This window comes from Propithecus coquereli, unplaced genomic scaffold (genome assembly GCF_000956105.1).
Source record: "Propithecus coquereli isolate 6110/MARCELLA unplaced genomic scaffold, Pcoq_1.0 Scaffold335, whole genome shotgun sequence".
NCBI classification, from domain to species: Eukaryota; Metazoa; Chordata; class Mammalia; order Primates; family Indriidae; genus Propithecus; species Propithecus coquereli.
Window position 1 is genome coordinate 2,310,222 of NW_012149008.1, and position 14,143 is coordinate 2,324,364.

General features: G+C 39.7%; 1 protein-coding gene across 6 annotated transcripts in view; it reads left to right on the top strand.

Annotated features, from left to right (window-relative positions):
* CALD1 (caldesmon 1) overlaps positions 1 to 14,143 on the top strand; it is a 170,475-nt gene that overhangs the window by 72,037 nt on the left and 84,295 nt on the right. For all 6 annotated transcript variants that reach the window (XM_012650610.1, XM_012650612.1, XM_012650609.1 and 3 more), the window contains exon 3: positions 8,518 to 8,629. In XM_012650610.1, coding sequence (XP_012506064.1) covers positions 8,559 to 8,629 — 71 coding nt within the window. In that variant the 5' untranslated portion in view covers positions 8,518 to 8,558. The remainder of the gene's footprint in view (positions 1 to 8,517; positions 8,630 to 14,143) is intronic.

Sequence of the window (14,143 nt, forward strand, 5' to 3'; positions counted from 1 at the left end):
GCTACCATATTGGACAGCACAGCTTTAGAACCTTGAAACATCTCTTTTCACTACAGCCCTTAACAGATAGCCGTTTCACCTCTACCTGGCTATCTTCAGTGATAGGGGCTTAGCCTTCCAAGCAGCCCTCCTTCGTATAGTTGGACAGCTCTGGTGGAGCCAGCCCTCAGCACATCTAAATTACGTGTGATAATTCTATGTATGCCTCTGTCATTCAGGAATACATTTACAAAGTACATTTACACGTTTTTTTAGCAAGGCTATGCCAAAGCTAACATGGACACAGGTTGGTGGACAATTTCCACCTTGGCCTTAGACTTCACATCTTATGTCATCTGCACTTCTCTAGGGAACAACCAAGCAGCAGCAGCCTCAAGCCTATTCTAGTTTGGTATTAACTTGTGTCTTTCAGTCTAATTCTCCTTGAGCTTGTCACGGAAAAGTATTTTAGCTTTTGAAAAGGGAACGGAAGAAACTGTGTTCCAAATTTTCACTTCTCTTCACTCTTTTAAGCAACTTCCAAGTTGGTTTAGAGATCATCTAAATACCAGTCTTGGTTTTCAACTGATTTGCTGCATTTAAGGAACTAATGCCAAAGTTCTCTATGTCTCAGTCTTTTTTCTTTAAATGAGAATGAAACTATTCTTCTTACTTGGGGAAATCAAGTAATGATAACCATACATTTTGAAAAATATAAAGTGCTCCAAAGTAAGATGACATTATTTGTGATAGCACTTCAAGATGCAACCTAAAGTCCCTAATCATGTCTTCCTAAGCATTTAAGTTAACACATAGAAAAACCATCATTTCACAAATCTAAAATACCCAAACTGCCCACTGCTCATAGGTGGAAGAGAGGGGCATAAAGACATTGGCTTTGGTAATGTTAAGTCTGTCAGGTCTTCTGTTTGTAAAAGGAGAAATATAAATAGAGAAAAAATGATAGAAGACTGAGCAGGGAAGGAGAGGAAAAAACAGATAATAACCTATTAACCCTCCCTTAGTAGGGCTTAGTGTTATGGATTCCACTGATTAGAGAAAAGAAACAGCTTGAGAAGGCAAAGCCCCTCGGGTTGATTGCATTAATTCTTATTTCTATGTTGCTGGTCTTGACAAATGTGCTTTAATGATGGCATGTTTTATTTTTTTTTTAAGTAGCACAGATTTTTGGAACAAGATGGTGAAGTTTGAGCTAAAATTAAGTCCAAACTGTACATTACAATCCATTTGTTTATTTGGTTTTCGAGTCCCAAATGAACCTTTCAGTTCAGAAAAGAGCAAAGCGGGTTGATAAATTGATTTTTTTTTAAGAAAGGACAAAAGTTCATTTTCGACAGTCAGAAAGAAAACACTGCCAGATTTACTGTGTGACTACTGCAAATGTGGGTTTATGTAACTTTTGAGATACATAGTCTATTACCAAGGTCTTTGATTCACTTTGTAAACACTGATCAGTCAATAAAGCACAGAGACATGAATTGGCTTGAGTTACATTTTCCATATTCAGAACGGTAAAATCTAGAATAAAAGTCCAGTGGCCCAAACTGGCTACAATTCCTCAGTGCCCACTATGTCCCAGTAGTAAAGAGATTTTTTAAAGACTCTAGCTTTTCATATATGGGCTTAAGAACAAAATATGTGGAAATTAAAATATCAATGAAAGCATTTAAACACTAGTTAAAGAGAATATTGATGAGCTGCAGCAAGGCAGTGCGTTATCAATTAACAGAAGGAATTATAGCTGTTCAAGGAGGGAGCTATCACTTTTGAGCTAGGGTCCTCAGGAAAGGCATCATGAAGGAAATGAAATTTGAGCCAGAAATTTAGGATCAAATAGAATAAGGACAGCGAAGAGAAGAGGGGAGCTCATTCCAGATGGATGAAATAGAACAAGTAAAAATGCAAAGGCAGAAAAATCACAAGATATATTTGAGAGATAATAAAATATTTTTCTTATCTAGGATGCCATGATATGATCAGCTTGAAAGGAAGATTAATGGTTCTAGATCAGAACGTTCAAAGAGAACACACTTAGATATTCAAAACATTTAGAATGGGAAAGGAGGAGATGCAGATCTGTCACACTCGATGCATCCGTCTGTGCTGGACAGGAAAGCAGGCGCAGAACTGTAGCATTATGGGCATAAGATGAAACTTTGGACATCATCTGCTGCAACCATGTCACTCTACAGAGAAACAAAGCTCAGGGATCTTTGGTTCTGGTCTCCTAAGTCTGAGTGCAGGTCACGGTTTGCCAAGGCTTTGTGGAGAAGAACAGCTAAAGGATTGAGGAGAGTGAAGATCATCTGCAGAAGAGAGATAGGAAATCTGCTAGAGGACGTTGCACCCAGAAACCACCCAATACCTTTAGGATGAAGGAATTATTAATATCACTGAATGGCAGTGATAGCCCACCTGACATTAACACAAGTTTTTAGAATAGACACAACACACTCCCTGGCTTTCTCTCACAAAGCCCTGAATCTCAAGAACAAAAACCAGAAATCAGATGATGGTTGTAATCCAAGGTTGAAGATGGGCATGATAAGCCTGGTCGAAGTTTAAAGAAGGAAGAAAGTCTGAAATGTAAGTTCCATAAGGGCAAAGACCTTTTCTGTCTCGTTCACTGTTGTATCCCAGCACCTAGAAGAGCATGTGGCACATAATAGATGCTCAGTCAATGTTTATTAAATATGGATTGTATAAATCTTTTTGTGAGGGTTCACTGAAGTAGTTGGGCCATGAAATTTACAGTGGGTGCAAAATGATGACTAGTCAGAAAGGACCTGTCTAGTAATGGTTATGAGTTTTGAAAGACTAGGGTTCCTTGCAATAGCAGAGAAATAGTGATATTGGGGATGAGGATATAGGGGTTAGAGGAGAAAGGTATGTAAAGAGGAAGGTGCAATACAAGAAAAGAAACTCCAAGATACCAAAGAAAAGTATACAATGACACTGTCAAGCATACAGCCATCCTGAGTTACAAATTTCACAAAGCACTAACAATAAAATAATACTCAATAAATATTTCGAAGGCTGATTGAGATCTTTTGCGACTTGAAAATTCTATAATTTAAACCAAATGGGTTTGAAACTGAAGGCATGGGTAATTTTTAAGATCATTTCTTACCTATGTTTATATGATCCAATGAATTAAAGTGGAGATCACTGGCAATAGTCCTCTCAGAACTTCTCTGGAGCATCTTAATTATTCCCTGAAACAGAAAACAATTCCTAGAGAGAAATGGTGGATCAATCCAAGAATATTACAGTGGTTAAGAGCATACACTTTGAAATTCTGTAAAATGGGGATTATAATAGCTACTTCACAGGTTTATTATGGAGATAAAGTAAGATAGCATATTTTTAAATGGCCCAGCAAAACTATCAAGACATGAAAAGACACGGAGGGAACTTAAACGCATATTGTTAAATGGGAGAAGCCAGTCTGAAAAGGCTATGACGTACTATATGATTCCAACTAAATGATATTCTGGAAAAGCCAAAGCTACAGGGACATAAAAAGATCAGATCAGTGGTTTCCAGGTGTTGGGGCTGAGGAGAGGGAAGGGATGAATAGGTAGAGAACGGGGGATTTTTAGGGCAGTGAAACTATTTTGTATGATGCTGTTACAGTGAATACATGACATTATGCATTTGGCAAAACGTATACAACTGTACAACACAGAAGGACCCCTAATGTAAACTATGAACTTTAGTTAATGATAATGTATCAATATTGGTTTGTCAATTGTAACAAATGCATCACACTACTGCAAGGTGTTAATAGAATGTATTCATTTCTTGGGCTGCCATAACAAAGTACCACAATAGTAATTTATCGGCTTAGAACAATAGTAATTTATTGTTCCACAGTTCTGGAAGCTAAAAGTTCAAAATCAAGGTGTCACACTCCCTCCAAAGATGCTCGGGGAGGGTCTGTGCCCTGCCCCTTTCCCGGCTTCTGGTGGCATCAGGCGTTCCTTGTCCTCCATCTTCCTATGGCATCTCCCCGTGTCTGTCTGTGCCAAATTTCCCCTTCTAATAAGGATACTGTCCCATTGGATTAGGGTCCACCCTAATAACCTCATCTTTACATCTGCAAATACCCTATTTCCAAATAAGGTCACATGAGGTACTGGGGGTGAGGACTCTAATATGTATTTTTTGGCCAGGGGTGGGGGGGTGGGAAGACACAATTCAACCCAAATGTAGTAGAAAGCATGGGCAGGGGATGGGGAGAGGGAGTATAGGAGAACTCTCTACTTTCTCTTCAGTTTTTTTCTGCCCTAAGAAATAAAGCCTATTTATTAAAAATTTAAAGGGCTTAAAAAATGGTCTACCACATAGTACATAATCAATAAATATTAGTTAATTTTGGAGGCAGCTGCATTAACTTATTCAGTGCCCCTAACACTACAGATTTTATTTTTGATGCATTCCAAGACCAATATTGGCACTGCCCAGAAAGTAAATAGAACTTAGCTTTCTCCGCATGGCCTTGTCCCCCAATCACTGAGTGCTGGATTAGAGAGCCTCCTGCTCACAAACTTCTCTTGACTGCATTTACACATGTTTGAGCATGTGTGAATACACATATACACATCTAAAATCTGCCACCAACCCTGACCCAAACAAAAGCAGAAACAAGACTAGTTCTCCTTATAAAGGAGTCACAGAAAATATCCATAGTGAGGGTCATATGCCTGGGGGGGAATCCAACAACTTTTTGAATATAAAACATAATAGGAGGCCGGGCGCGGTGACTCACACCTGTAATCCTAGCTCTCTGGGAGGCCGAGGCGGGCGGATTGTTTGAGCTCAGGAGTTCAAAACCAGCCTGAGCAAGAGCGAGACCCCGTCTCTACTAAAATTAGAAAGAAATTAATTGGACAACTAAAACTATATAGGAAAAATTAGCCGGGCATGGTGGCGCGTGCCTGTAGTCCCAGCTACTCGGGAGGCTGAGGCAGGAGGATCGCTTGAGCCCAGGAGTTTGAGGTTGCTGTGAGCTAGGCTGACGCCATGGCACTCTAGCCCGGGCAACACAGTGAGACTCTGTCTCAAAAAAAAACAAACATAATAGTAGATTTCTTGGTTGAAAGACACACATTAAACTCAATTTTTTAAAGAAAAAGTATCATGAATTAGATTTAATAAATATAAATATACTTTAATCCCCAGTATTAGGAGGGAGATGGAGAAGGAACAAAAGAAGTGATTGAGAAAGAGAAAAATAAAAAAAGAGATGGCAGAAGAAATGTCAGTAAATATTCTATCCTTCAAGGGAAGCAGACAAGGAAAGACAGGGAGAAGGAAAGGGAACAGAAGAAAGTTCTGGAAGCCAGAAAATGATGGTAAAATACAGGGCACACCTTATGTCACATTGTGCTGATCACCTGGGCCCCGAGCTTTGTGGCTTAGTTACCAAAAGGAAGGGCAGTATGTTGAGTGACTTGAAATCCGTAATACTAACTTATTCCCTGATTGATTACAGCAGCCCTATTTTAAGAAAATCCAGTATACGAGAATCCGTACTGAAAAGACAGATGTATCAGTAGGTAATGATTTAACTGCCTTTGTAAAGGCAGGTTTTTGTCCCCCACTTTACAAAAGGAGTCACATCAGAGTCCTGTCAATAGCATGACCGCAATCCCCTGAGCACAAAAAAAAGATTTTCATAAAAATTATCAAGAACCCATCTGTCACATGCATCCGTACATACCTCTTTCATGCTACTCTGCCTATTTGTGACACTGGAGAGCTTTACAATTTATGGAATCTCCCGGCCTTGACATTTCATTCCTTCATTGGTTGGGAGTTTGTTTCCTAACCAATGTTGCTAGAAGGAATTCAGCACCGACTGGGGGTAGGGGAGGAAATGAGGGATTACTGGCTGGGGACATGGAAGCTGCTGCTCCCAAAAGAGGGAGAAAAAAAAGCATTTGCAATTCTAGCCAGACACGGCTCCCCTCACAAAAGAACAGTGCCAGAGGAACTCAGAAAAGCTGTGTGATATAAGGGTGTGAGGATGAAGGAAGACCTCCAGGTCCATCCTGCGTTGAGACCAACCAAAAGCCATTTTCACAAACACACACACCTTCTCTGCCCCACACAAGACATGCACACACATGCACACGCACACACACACACACACGCACCCCAACCGAGAGACGTAACACACGGTACACAGATGTGTTGTTGCACTCTCCTATCCCTCCGCTACACCCGCGCCCACATGCACAAAGCACAACCCAGAAAGGCGTGCTCTGTAGATGCAGGAAGTAGCACGCTGCTCACACTCCCACTCTCCTCCGCCCCCTCGGTGCCCCCACATGGATACGCAGCGGCATTCAAATGATCGGTAGTTTTTCTACTGCTGGGAAAGAAAAAAAGTGCCCAAGTAAGTAATAAAAGGTGAGGAGTAGGAGGAGGGAATAGATGGAAGAAGAAGAATTTGCGTGGGTCGAGAGACAGTGAGAATGGTCAGCCGCCAAGTGACCACACCACGTTAGTCAGTTTCACTTCCCTTTGAACATTCCAAGATACTGCCCGGCTCTGCAAACCATGTGTGTCTTGGGCCTGCTTGGAGATATTTATTTCACTGCTCATTAGCACCTCCGCCAGAGATACAGGCCGAGAACCCCTGTTGCGTGCTGACAGGCAGCCAGAATGACTCCTTGGCTTTGATGAGGTAGGAGCAAGAACCAGAGGATTAGAGGATGCTCTCCAAGCTCCTTGGAAATGAAAAGTGAAATTGTCTGCTTACAGACAGACCACTTTCTTCCATTTGTGTTTACTGTTGCTATAGTTATTCAAGAGGGGGTTTATATGCAATAAAAGAACATAGAGAAGAGTCTACTCTCTCACTGCACCTAGCATTCAAGCACCCAGTCTGAACCCTCCTGTTCACGGGCTGTGCTCACACACCCCCGCCCTGTGGTCGGAACAGGAGCCCAGCCCTGGAAGAAAGACCCTCAGATGGCCTCTTAGTCACTTAGTACCCTCAAGTCACTTTTTTCATGCTGATAATTATGGAGATATTAGGCTGGAAAATGTAGACAAATTTCTTTGTGGTTGATGAAATAATAAGAGAAAAAACTGGTTGTTTCCTTCAGAACTAGCAAAGCCTTGGGAAGTACTCTTGATAAGAGTAAGATAGAAAAACTGATCAAAAATTTTAAACCCTAAATAAACACCAAGATTTGAATTTCTAAAGATTTATAAGCAGTATTAATAATACCCTAGAGGATAAGAAAGGGGGGAAAAAATTCAAACATTGTATAGTTTTGTTTTTGTTGGCTGAGGTTTTGTTTTTGTTTTTGTGGGTTTTTTTAAGAGGGAAAAAAACCCTCGAAAATAAAAGAATTTGACAATTTATTTAAGAAAGTTTCTGAACTTGGCTTTGAAAATCTAAGTTTTGCTTTTTGCTTCTTCAGACAAAGATGCCATCGGGTGGGATGGCTTTAGATTTTGTACAGCTCCTTATTTTCTTATGCATGGCAAATGGCTCGTTTCATGTGCACAGAAAGGGCTGGAAAATATTTTTGTGATCCGAGTGCAGCAGAGAGTCTAGGATTCCAGAGGAAGTGGAGGCCTCCCGTTCCGCACAGGAAACAATCTTCAAGCAGGCCTTAAATGCCAGATTCCAAGCCGAGTTTAACTAACCACTGACAGCTCTGTAAACAAAGCAAGGACAAAAAGAGCCAGCTTCCCCTTTTCTGGTAGTCATTTTGGGTTTGGGGGCTGCAGGGGAATTCTGGAATACTTGACTCCATGGCACAGAAACGCAGGGGAAGCCGGCTCCTCATTTGAAGAGCTAGAAGGGAAAGATCTTTCCGGAATTAAAACCATCACAGAGGAGGTAGGAAAGAGTAAAATGGTTGGATTACATCTGTAGAAAGAGCTGGGATTTTTGAGCTCGGAAAACAGCTTGATTACAACTTAACTGCTTTTTAAAATGTTGCTTCATTATGTTTATTTATGATGTTATTGCTGTAGTCTTTATTAAAATTCTGTTGCTTCTTTTAGAATATGCACATTGTATGCCTAGATACTGTATTATTTTGTTTCTCTTTTACTTCTGTCTTAGTTCCTACATATTCCTTTCCTTGCCACTTTCCTTTTTTGTTTACCACTCTTCTGTTTTTCTCCTCTCTCTTTGTTCACCTTTTCCTAATTTTTGTCTAGGGTTCAGCAAGTTACAAAGAACAAAATCATTCAGTAGAATTGCAAGCCTTCAAAACCTCTCTGTCTCCTGAGATCTTTTGTATTTTAATGTAATCCTGGGATCTTACTTATTTGTCTCTGATCATTTCATGAATGAGTCTGAATTTAACTCAGCTCAGGAGTCAGAAACTGATCACTGTCTGCCTACCAACTTTCTAACATATTTTTCTTATAGAGTAAAGAAAAATAAGGGAGGTGAAAAAAATGGGGGGAAGTGGAAGAAAAGCAATTCATGAGAGCTAATACTCTGAGTCATCTATGATATCGACTCTACCTTCTCCCCTTCAGATCCAGACGTTATCTGGTCTTCCTAAACCTGAAACCACACCATGGATGATTTTGAACGTCGCAGAGAACTTAGGAGGCAAAAGAGAGAGGAGATGCGACTCGAAGCAGAAAGGTAAGGATCTGGGTTGAAAAATACTTGCCATTATTAACAATGTTGGTTTCAGGCCGCAAAGACTATTCCTCTGAAGGCCCAAATGTGGTCATATCGCACCCTTACCTGCTTGAGAAACTAGGTATGGAAAATTTTCCAGTGAAGACTCTAAATTCTGTATTACAAAAGGAAAACAAACAAATAAGCATCACGAAAAGTATTTAAGAAGAGCCAAATAGTTACATTTAATCAAGACCTTCCGTGTGGGAATTTTAAAATGACAAAGGTGATGTGTGAATAAACGTTTAAAAGGCACATATAATATTGAAATGACAGAAAAATGCCAAATATTAAATATTGGGAACCATTTAGAAAATGACAATATTCAATCTAAAGAAAAGTAAAGGCAAAAAGCCACGAAGAAATCTCATGACAAATGTTTATTCTTATTAGAAAAGCATCCAAATCCAGTGATCTGTATAGTACAGGTTAATAATCACAGACTGTTACTGCAGGACTCTGGGTGCAGTGGGAAGATGTTATGTTGTGTGAGGCGTCTGTAGTGGTGACTTTGAGGGTAGGTTGGGGAGATAAAGAAAGCATTGGGGTATGGAACCCACAGCATAAATGCATATTTTAAAATGTTTAGACCTCAGAGCAAAGGACAGTGGCATTTAACATGGCTTAAATCTATTGAGAAAGCAGAGTAGGCAGTCACAGGGAGAAAAATGTTAAAACAATGATCTTAAAATCAAATCAATTTTGCCTGCCAGTATTTCCAATACACAGATGAAAAGATGGTGGTGATGTGATCTCTTAGCAATCCTGCAGTAGAAAACTGGAAATATACACCTATAACAGAGTATCATTCCTATGTTCAACTTATTTGTGTGGCGAATGCAAAAGAAGATAAACTCGGCCAGAGTCGGCTGCCGTTCACAGAATGGCTAAGCACATACACATGGCGCTATGAATGGTACCCGCATTCTGTGGGTTCAGATCCTAGCTCTGTTCCCCACATGAGCTGTGTGGCCATGAGCAAGTGACTTCCCTCTAAGCTATAGTTGCATTATTTACAAAATAGGCTTAATATCCACATAGCTTGTGTGGTTGTTGTAAAGATGTGTGAACTTCATAAACAGCCTAGCCTGGTACCTGGTACATAGTGGGTTTTTCACAAATGATAGCTATTATGATTGTCGACCATTATCACTAGCTAAACAAGTAAGAAAAGACATAGCAATATAGCCAGAGCTAAACGTTAATGCCAAGAGAAGGAAAGGCAGTCATCCCCTGCGTTGAAACTGATCAGAAAAAGTTTCTTGGAAGTGGTAAGCCACGGAGGAAGTAGTGATGCTGATGGAGAGGAAAAGGGAGGCTGTCTAGGTGAGGGAATGGTGGTGCCAGCAAACGCTCAGAGGCAGAAATAAGAATCCTGGCACAAGAAACCTGCTGAGTGCTTAGGAAAAAGGGGTTGAACTTGCACATCTTAGTTGTTTCTGCTTCACATAAAAGGAACAGACAGAGGCTTAACAAAGGAGTCGTGTGTGATGAAAGTGTGTTGCAGAAAGTCATCTACAGTGGACTAGAACACGGGGACATTGGCCCCGGTAGAGTTGATATTGAGTATACAGTGATGAGGGCCTGAATCAGGGCGGTGAGTATGGAAATGAAGAATGATCAACTATGAGAATCTTTATAGAGGGAGAACTAGCAAACCTTTCAGGAGAAGGAAAACTCAAAGATAATTCCAAAGAATCTAAGTCTTAGGAGTTGAAAGGAAGGTCTATGCATTGTCCCAGATGGGAAATCTGGAAAGGATTTCATTCTTTGGTGGTCAGAGAAAACACCCAGAATCTCTCTAGCCCCAGCTCTTTTAGGCCAGCCCCTGTACTCTGGCCTGACCTGGTCTCTGGTCCTGCTGTACTTTGGTTTCCTTGCATGCTGTGAGGTACTTAAAGGCAGAAACCATATCTGCCTGTTTGTTACCATTATTTTTCCCATCCCCAGTACAGACACTTAAACCTGGTTGGTGCTTAATAAATATTAGTTGGATCAAGATATTCTGTAGGCCATCAGGAGAACCTGAGTTCAGATGACACAGCATTGGACAGAATAAGAGGTGTCTTCCTTTAATAAGATTTGTCTTCCTTTAATGTCAGACTTAAAAGGAATGTACACAGTAAAGCTTAGTTAGGTACCTTTAATAACCTAAAATAAATTTACACGAATTTATCCTAACCTTATTTAACTTACATTTTTGTCTATATTATTTCTCTTGGAATATTATATTCCATCTGCTTTCTTTTCCTTGTTTTCTGTTCTTTCTTTTCTCTCCTTTCTCTTTCTCTCCTTTCTCTTTCTTTATTTCATCTTAAGAGAGAGAAGTACTTAAGTATTTCCTTATATTTGTACTAAGTTTATCTTTTCACATTTCAAGGTGAACCTTCTAATCCTGTTACTCTGAGATTTGGTAAATCCTTGTTCACCCTTCAGGACTTTGTAAAATCTGATCATTTATGGGAATAGTGAAAGTCAGGATTTATGGTCCAGCCAACTTTAATGGGAAAGTGCAGGGTGTGTACAGGAAACAGATGGCCAGAACCAGAAATTAAGGGCCATCGAAAATTGTGGTTTGGGTCTGAAGACAAAGAGCACATGAGACCCTGGACAAGTCCCTTCCTTTAGCTCTAGACCTTGGCTTCCTCCTCTAAAATGGGACTGGGTGTTTCCTCTGGGGCATTGGTGGTCATTTTTAATTTCCTTTTGGCTTTGGTATTGTCTAATTCTTTCACAAAGATCATATATACGTATTTTTAAAGCTAAATAAACATTAAGGCAATTTTCCATTTTGGAAAAAAAATAATAATTCTATGGCCCTATGCAGTATAGCTGTGGCTAGACTGGAAATGAACTAACTTTCCTTTGGATTTAGGGAACTAAAAGAAAGAATTCATCCTGGATCTTGAGTGGTAGTGGAGCAAATTAGCCAAAATAGAGTGGCCCCAAGGCTCAGAGCTGCAGATTCATTCATTCACTCTTCAACACATTTTTATGGGGCATCTTTTCTGCTGCCAGCTCTATTTTGGGCACTGAGGATAGACCAACAGAATGACAGGATTGGAAAGAGTGTGCTGAATGCTTTTTAACATATATAAAACCAAGTAATAATCAAGAAATGACACTTTTATGTCCTCAAACATAATATGTACCCTAATATTAATTCATACTTATTAAAGATGACTCATGCCCTCTGTACACCAAACCCCTGCAGACAACGTGGGGGAAGGGGCACCGCAGAAAAGAGAAAGTCCATTGACTTTCCATACCCACAAAGACTTTCCAAATAAAAATGCCCTGTTATTTTAATTAATTATTATTGAGTTTGATTAGCAGGTACAGTTCTACTTTGCAATGATAAATAATTTAAAACTCGTACTTTCACCAGATGTTATGTTAACCACACATTAAAATAAACAAGATTTTTACACACTTTATTCCTCAGAAGTAGATCTTTTCAAAGACTACTTAAAAAGCTAATTGCAGGTTTTGTGCCATGCTGGCTTTCGTGGGCTTGGGCCTGGCATTTACTCACCACATCATAGCTGCCCTGAGACGCTGTCATCCACATACCTCATTCTGAGAGGTTTAGTCTAGTCCATTCCAAATAACCTAGACTGCAAGCCTAGCTAATCAAAAGCATCCTTCCCCCCTTTGTCTTGCCCCTTATTCTGTGCAACTTTCATGCTAGTCACCTTTTCCTTGTCCTTCACTTTGTTTTCCCATGCCAAGATCTTGAGATGAGGTCTTTAGATTTGGCAAAAAGGAGGTCCTTCATAAGGCCATTAAAAAATTATATTTTGAATACCTACAAAATACGAGATACTATCCTGAACCATAGAGATCAATGGTCAACAATAGAGAGAGCACCCCTGCAATCAAGAAGCTCATATCCTAGGTGGGTTAGTAACTTCAGGGCACTCTTGATCAAAAGAGGAAGAAAAAAAATTCAGTAGGCAGTATGGAATATGCAGGTAAAAATCCTTAATGTGTTGCTTCTAAGCAGAGGACACTATTAAACTTTATTTTCGAATCAATTACCTGTTTGAGCAAATAAATGCAAATTTAGTTTTGCTGCTCACCATTTTCCACCAATCCCACGGGAATAAAAAACTAATAGGTATATTCTACTTCCCTTTCTGTTTCTATCTAATTCCAATCCCTCTCATTCTGCCTTCGTCTCTCTATCCTCGGTGCACCTTCATGTATTTTCCCCCAGTCCACGTGCATCTCCATCAGCACGTGATTTGTTTGTTTCCATATCTCCTCCCATCTGCACCCCTAATCTGTATACTTTGGATTATTTATGCATGTACTATTGTATCAATAGGAAATACTACTTTTGGCAGGGAAAGGGAAGACATTTTTAAAGAGGAAGAGAGAAATTCAGTTAGTCATTTTATGTGCTTCTAGTAAAGATGGACTGACCACAGCACCTGCATAGGTATGTCTGAATGGAACATATATGTCCTATATAAATGAAGAAACACCAACAGCATAATGATGGGAGACAACATAGCTTAGCAGTTAAGGGCACAGACTTTATTTTTTTTTTTTTTTTTTTTATTTCAAGGCACAGACTTTAATGTTGGGCAGCTATGGTATCAAATCCCATGTCTGCCATTTATTAACCATGTGATGTTACAAATTATTCAGTCTTTCAAAACTTCTGTTTTCTCCCCTGTAAAATGGAGGAATTAAAAGTATCCACCTCCCTGGGTTTTTGTTGGGATATAAAGAGACAATATATGAGAGTATTAATACAGTGCTAGTCATCTAATCAACATTCAGTAAACTCATTGTTAATTATTTTTATTATCTAATTAATTTTATTATCTCTACAACACACAAAGAAAAAAATAAAAAATATAAAGTGGTTTTTTTTTTGTGGGGGGTAGGTCTTAGAAGATACAAGAACCCTAGGCAAGAAGAGCAAGAATTTGTCACTGAGTGAAGAGCTTTGAGTGTGGGTGATGGGAAGCAAGTTCTGAGGAAGGATTGTGTTGTCTCAGCAAGAAGAGTTAACACCAATTTAAGTTGAGCTATTTTTAAAAAGTTGGCTAAAAGAATTTTCAGCTACAGTGTGTTTTCTGAGAAACCAGCAGTCATGCTTTTATCCATGAGGAAATCTCTAGTAGACACACTTTGCCCGATGTTGGGCTTGGTTTCACAACAACAGCTCTCTCACTCTGAGAGATGTGAACTCATTGTTTTCCCAGCATAAGCTTTCCACACCCAACGTGAGCTCTTCTTTCCGATCAGAAGAAAGGCCCCTCTTGCAGAGTGGTGTTATCAGATCCGGAGGCTCATAGACATAAATAAAGGGAGTGAAAACACTTGCTGTTGTCTTCGTCCATACATTTTTATGGGCCTCTGAAATATCCTGATGATTAGACATTTGAAAGTCAGTATTTTTCCTATGCTAGAAAAACAAGCAATTTTTAAAAATCCATTGGATCTATGAAGTCCCCTCCC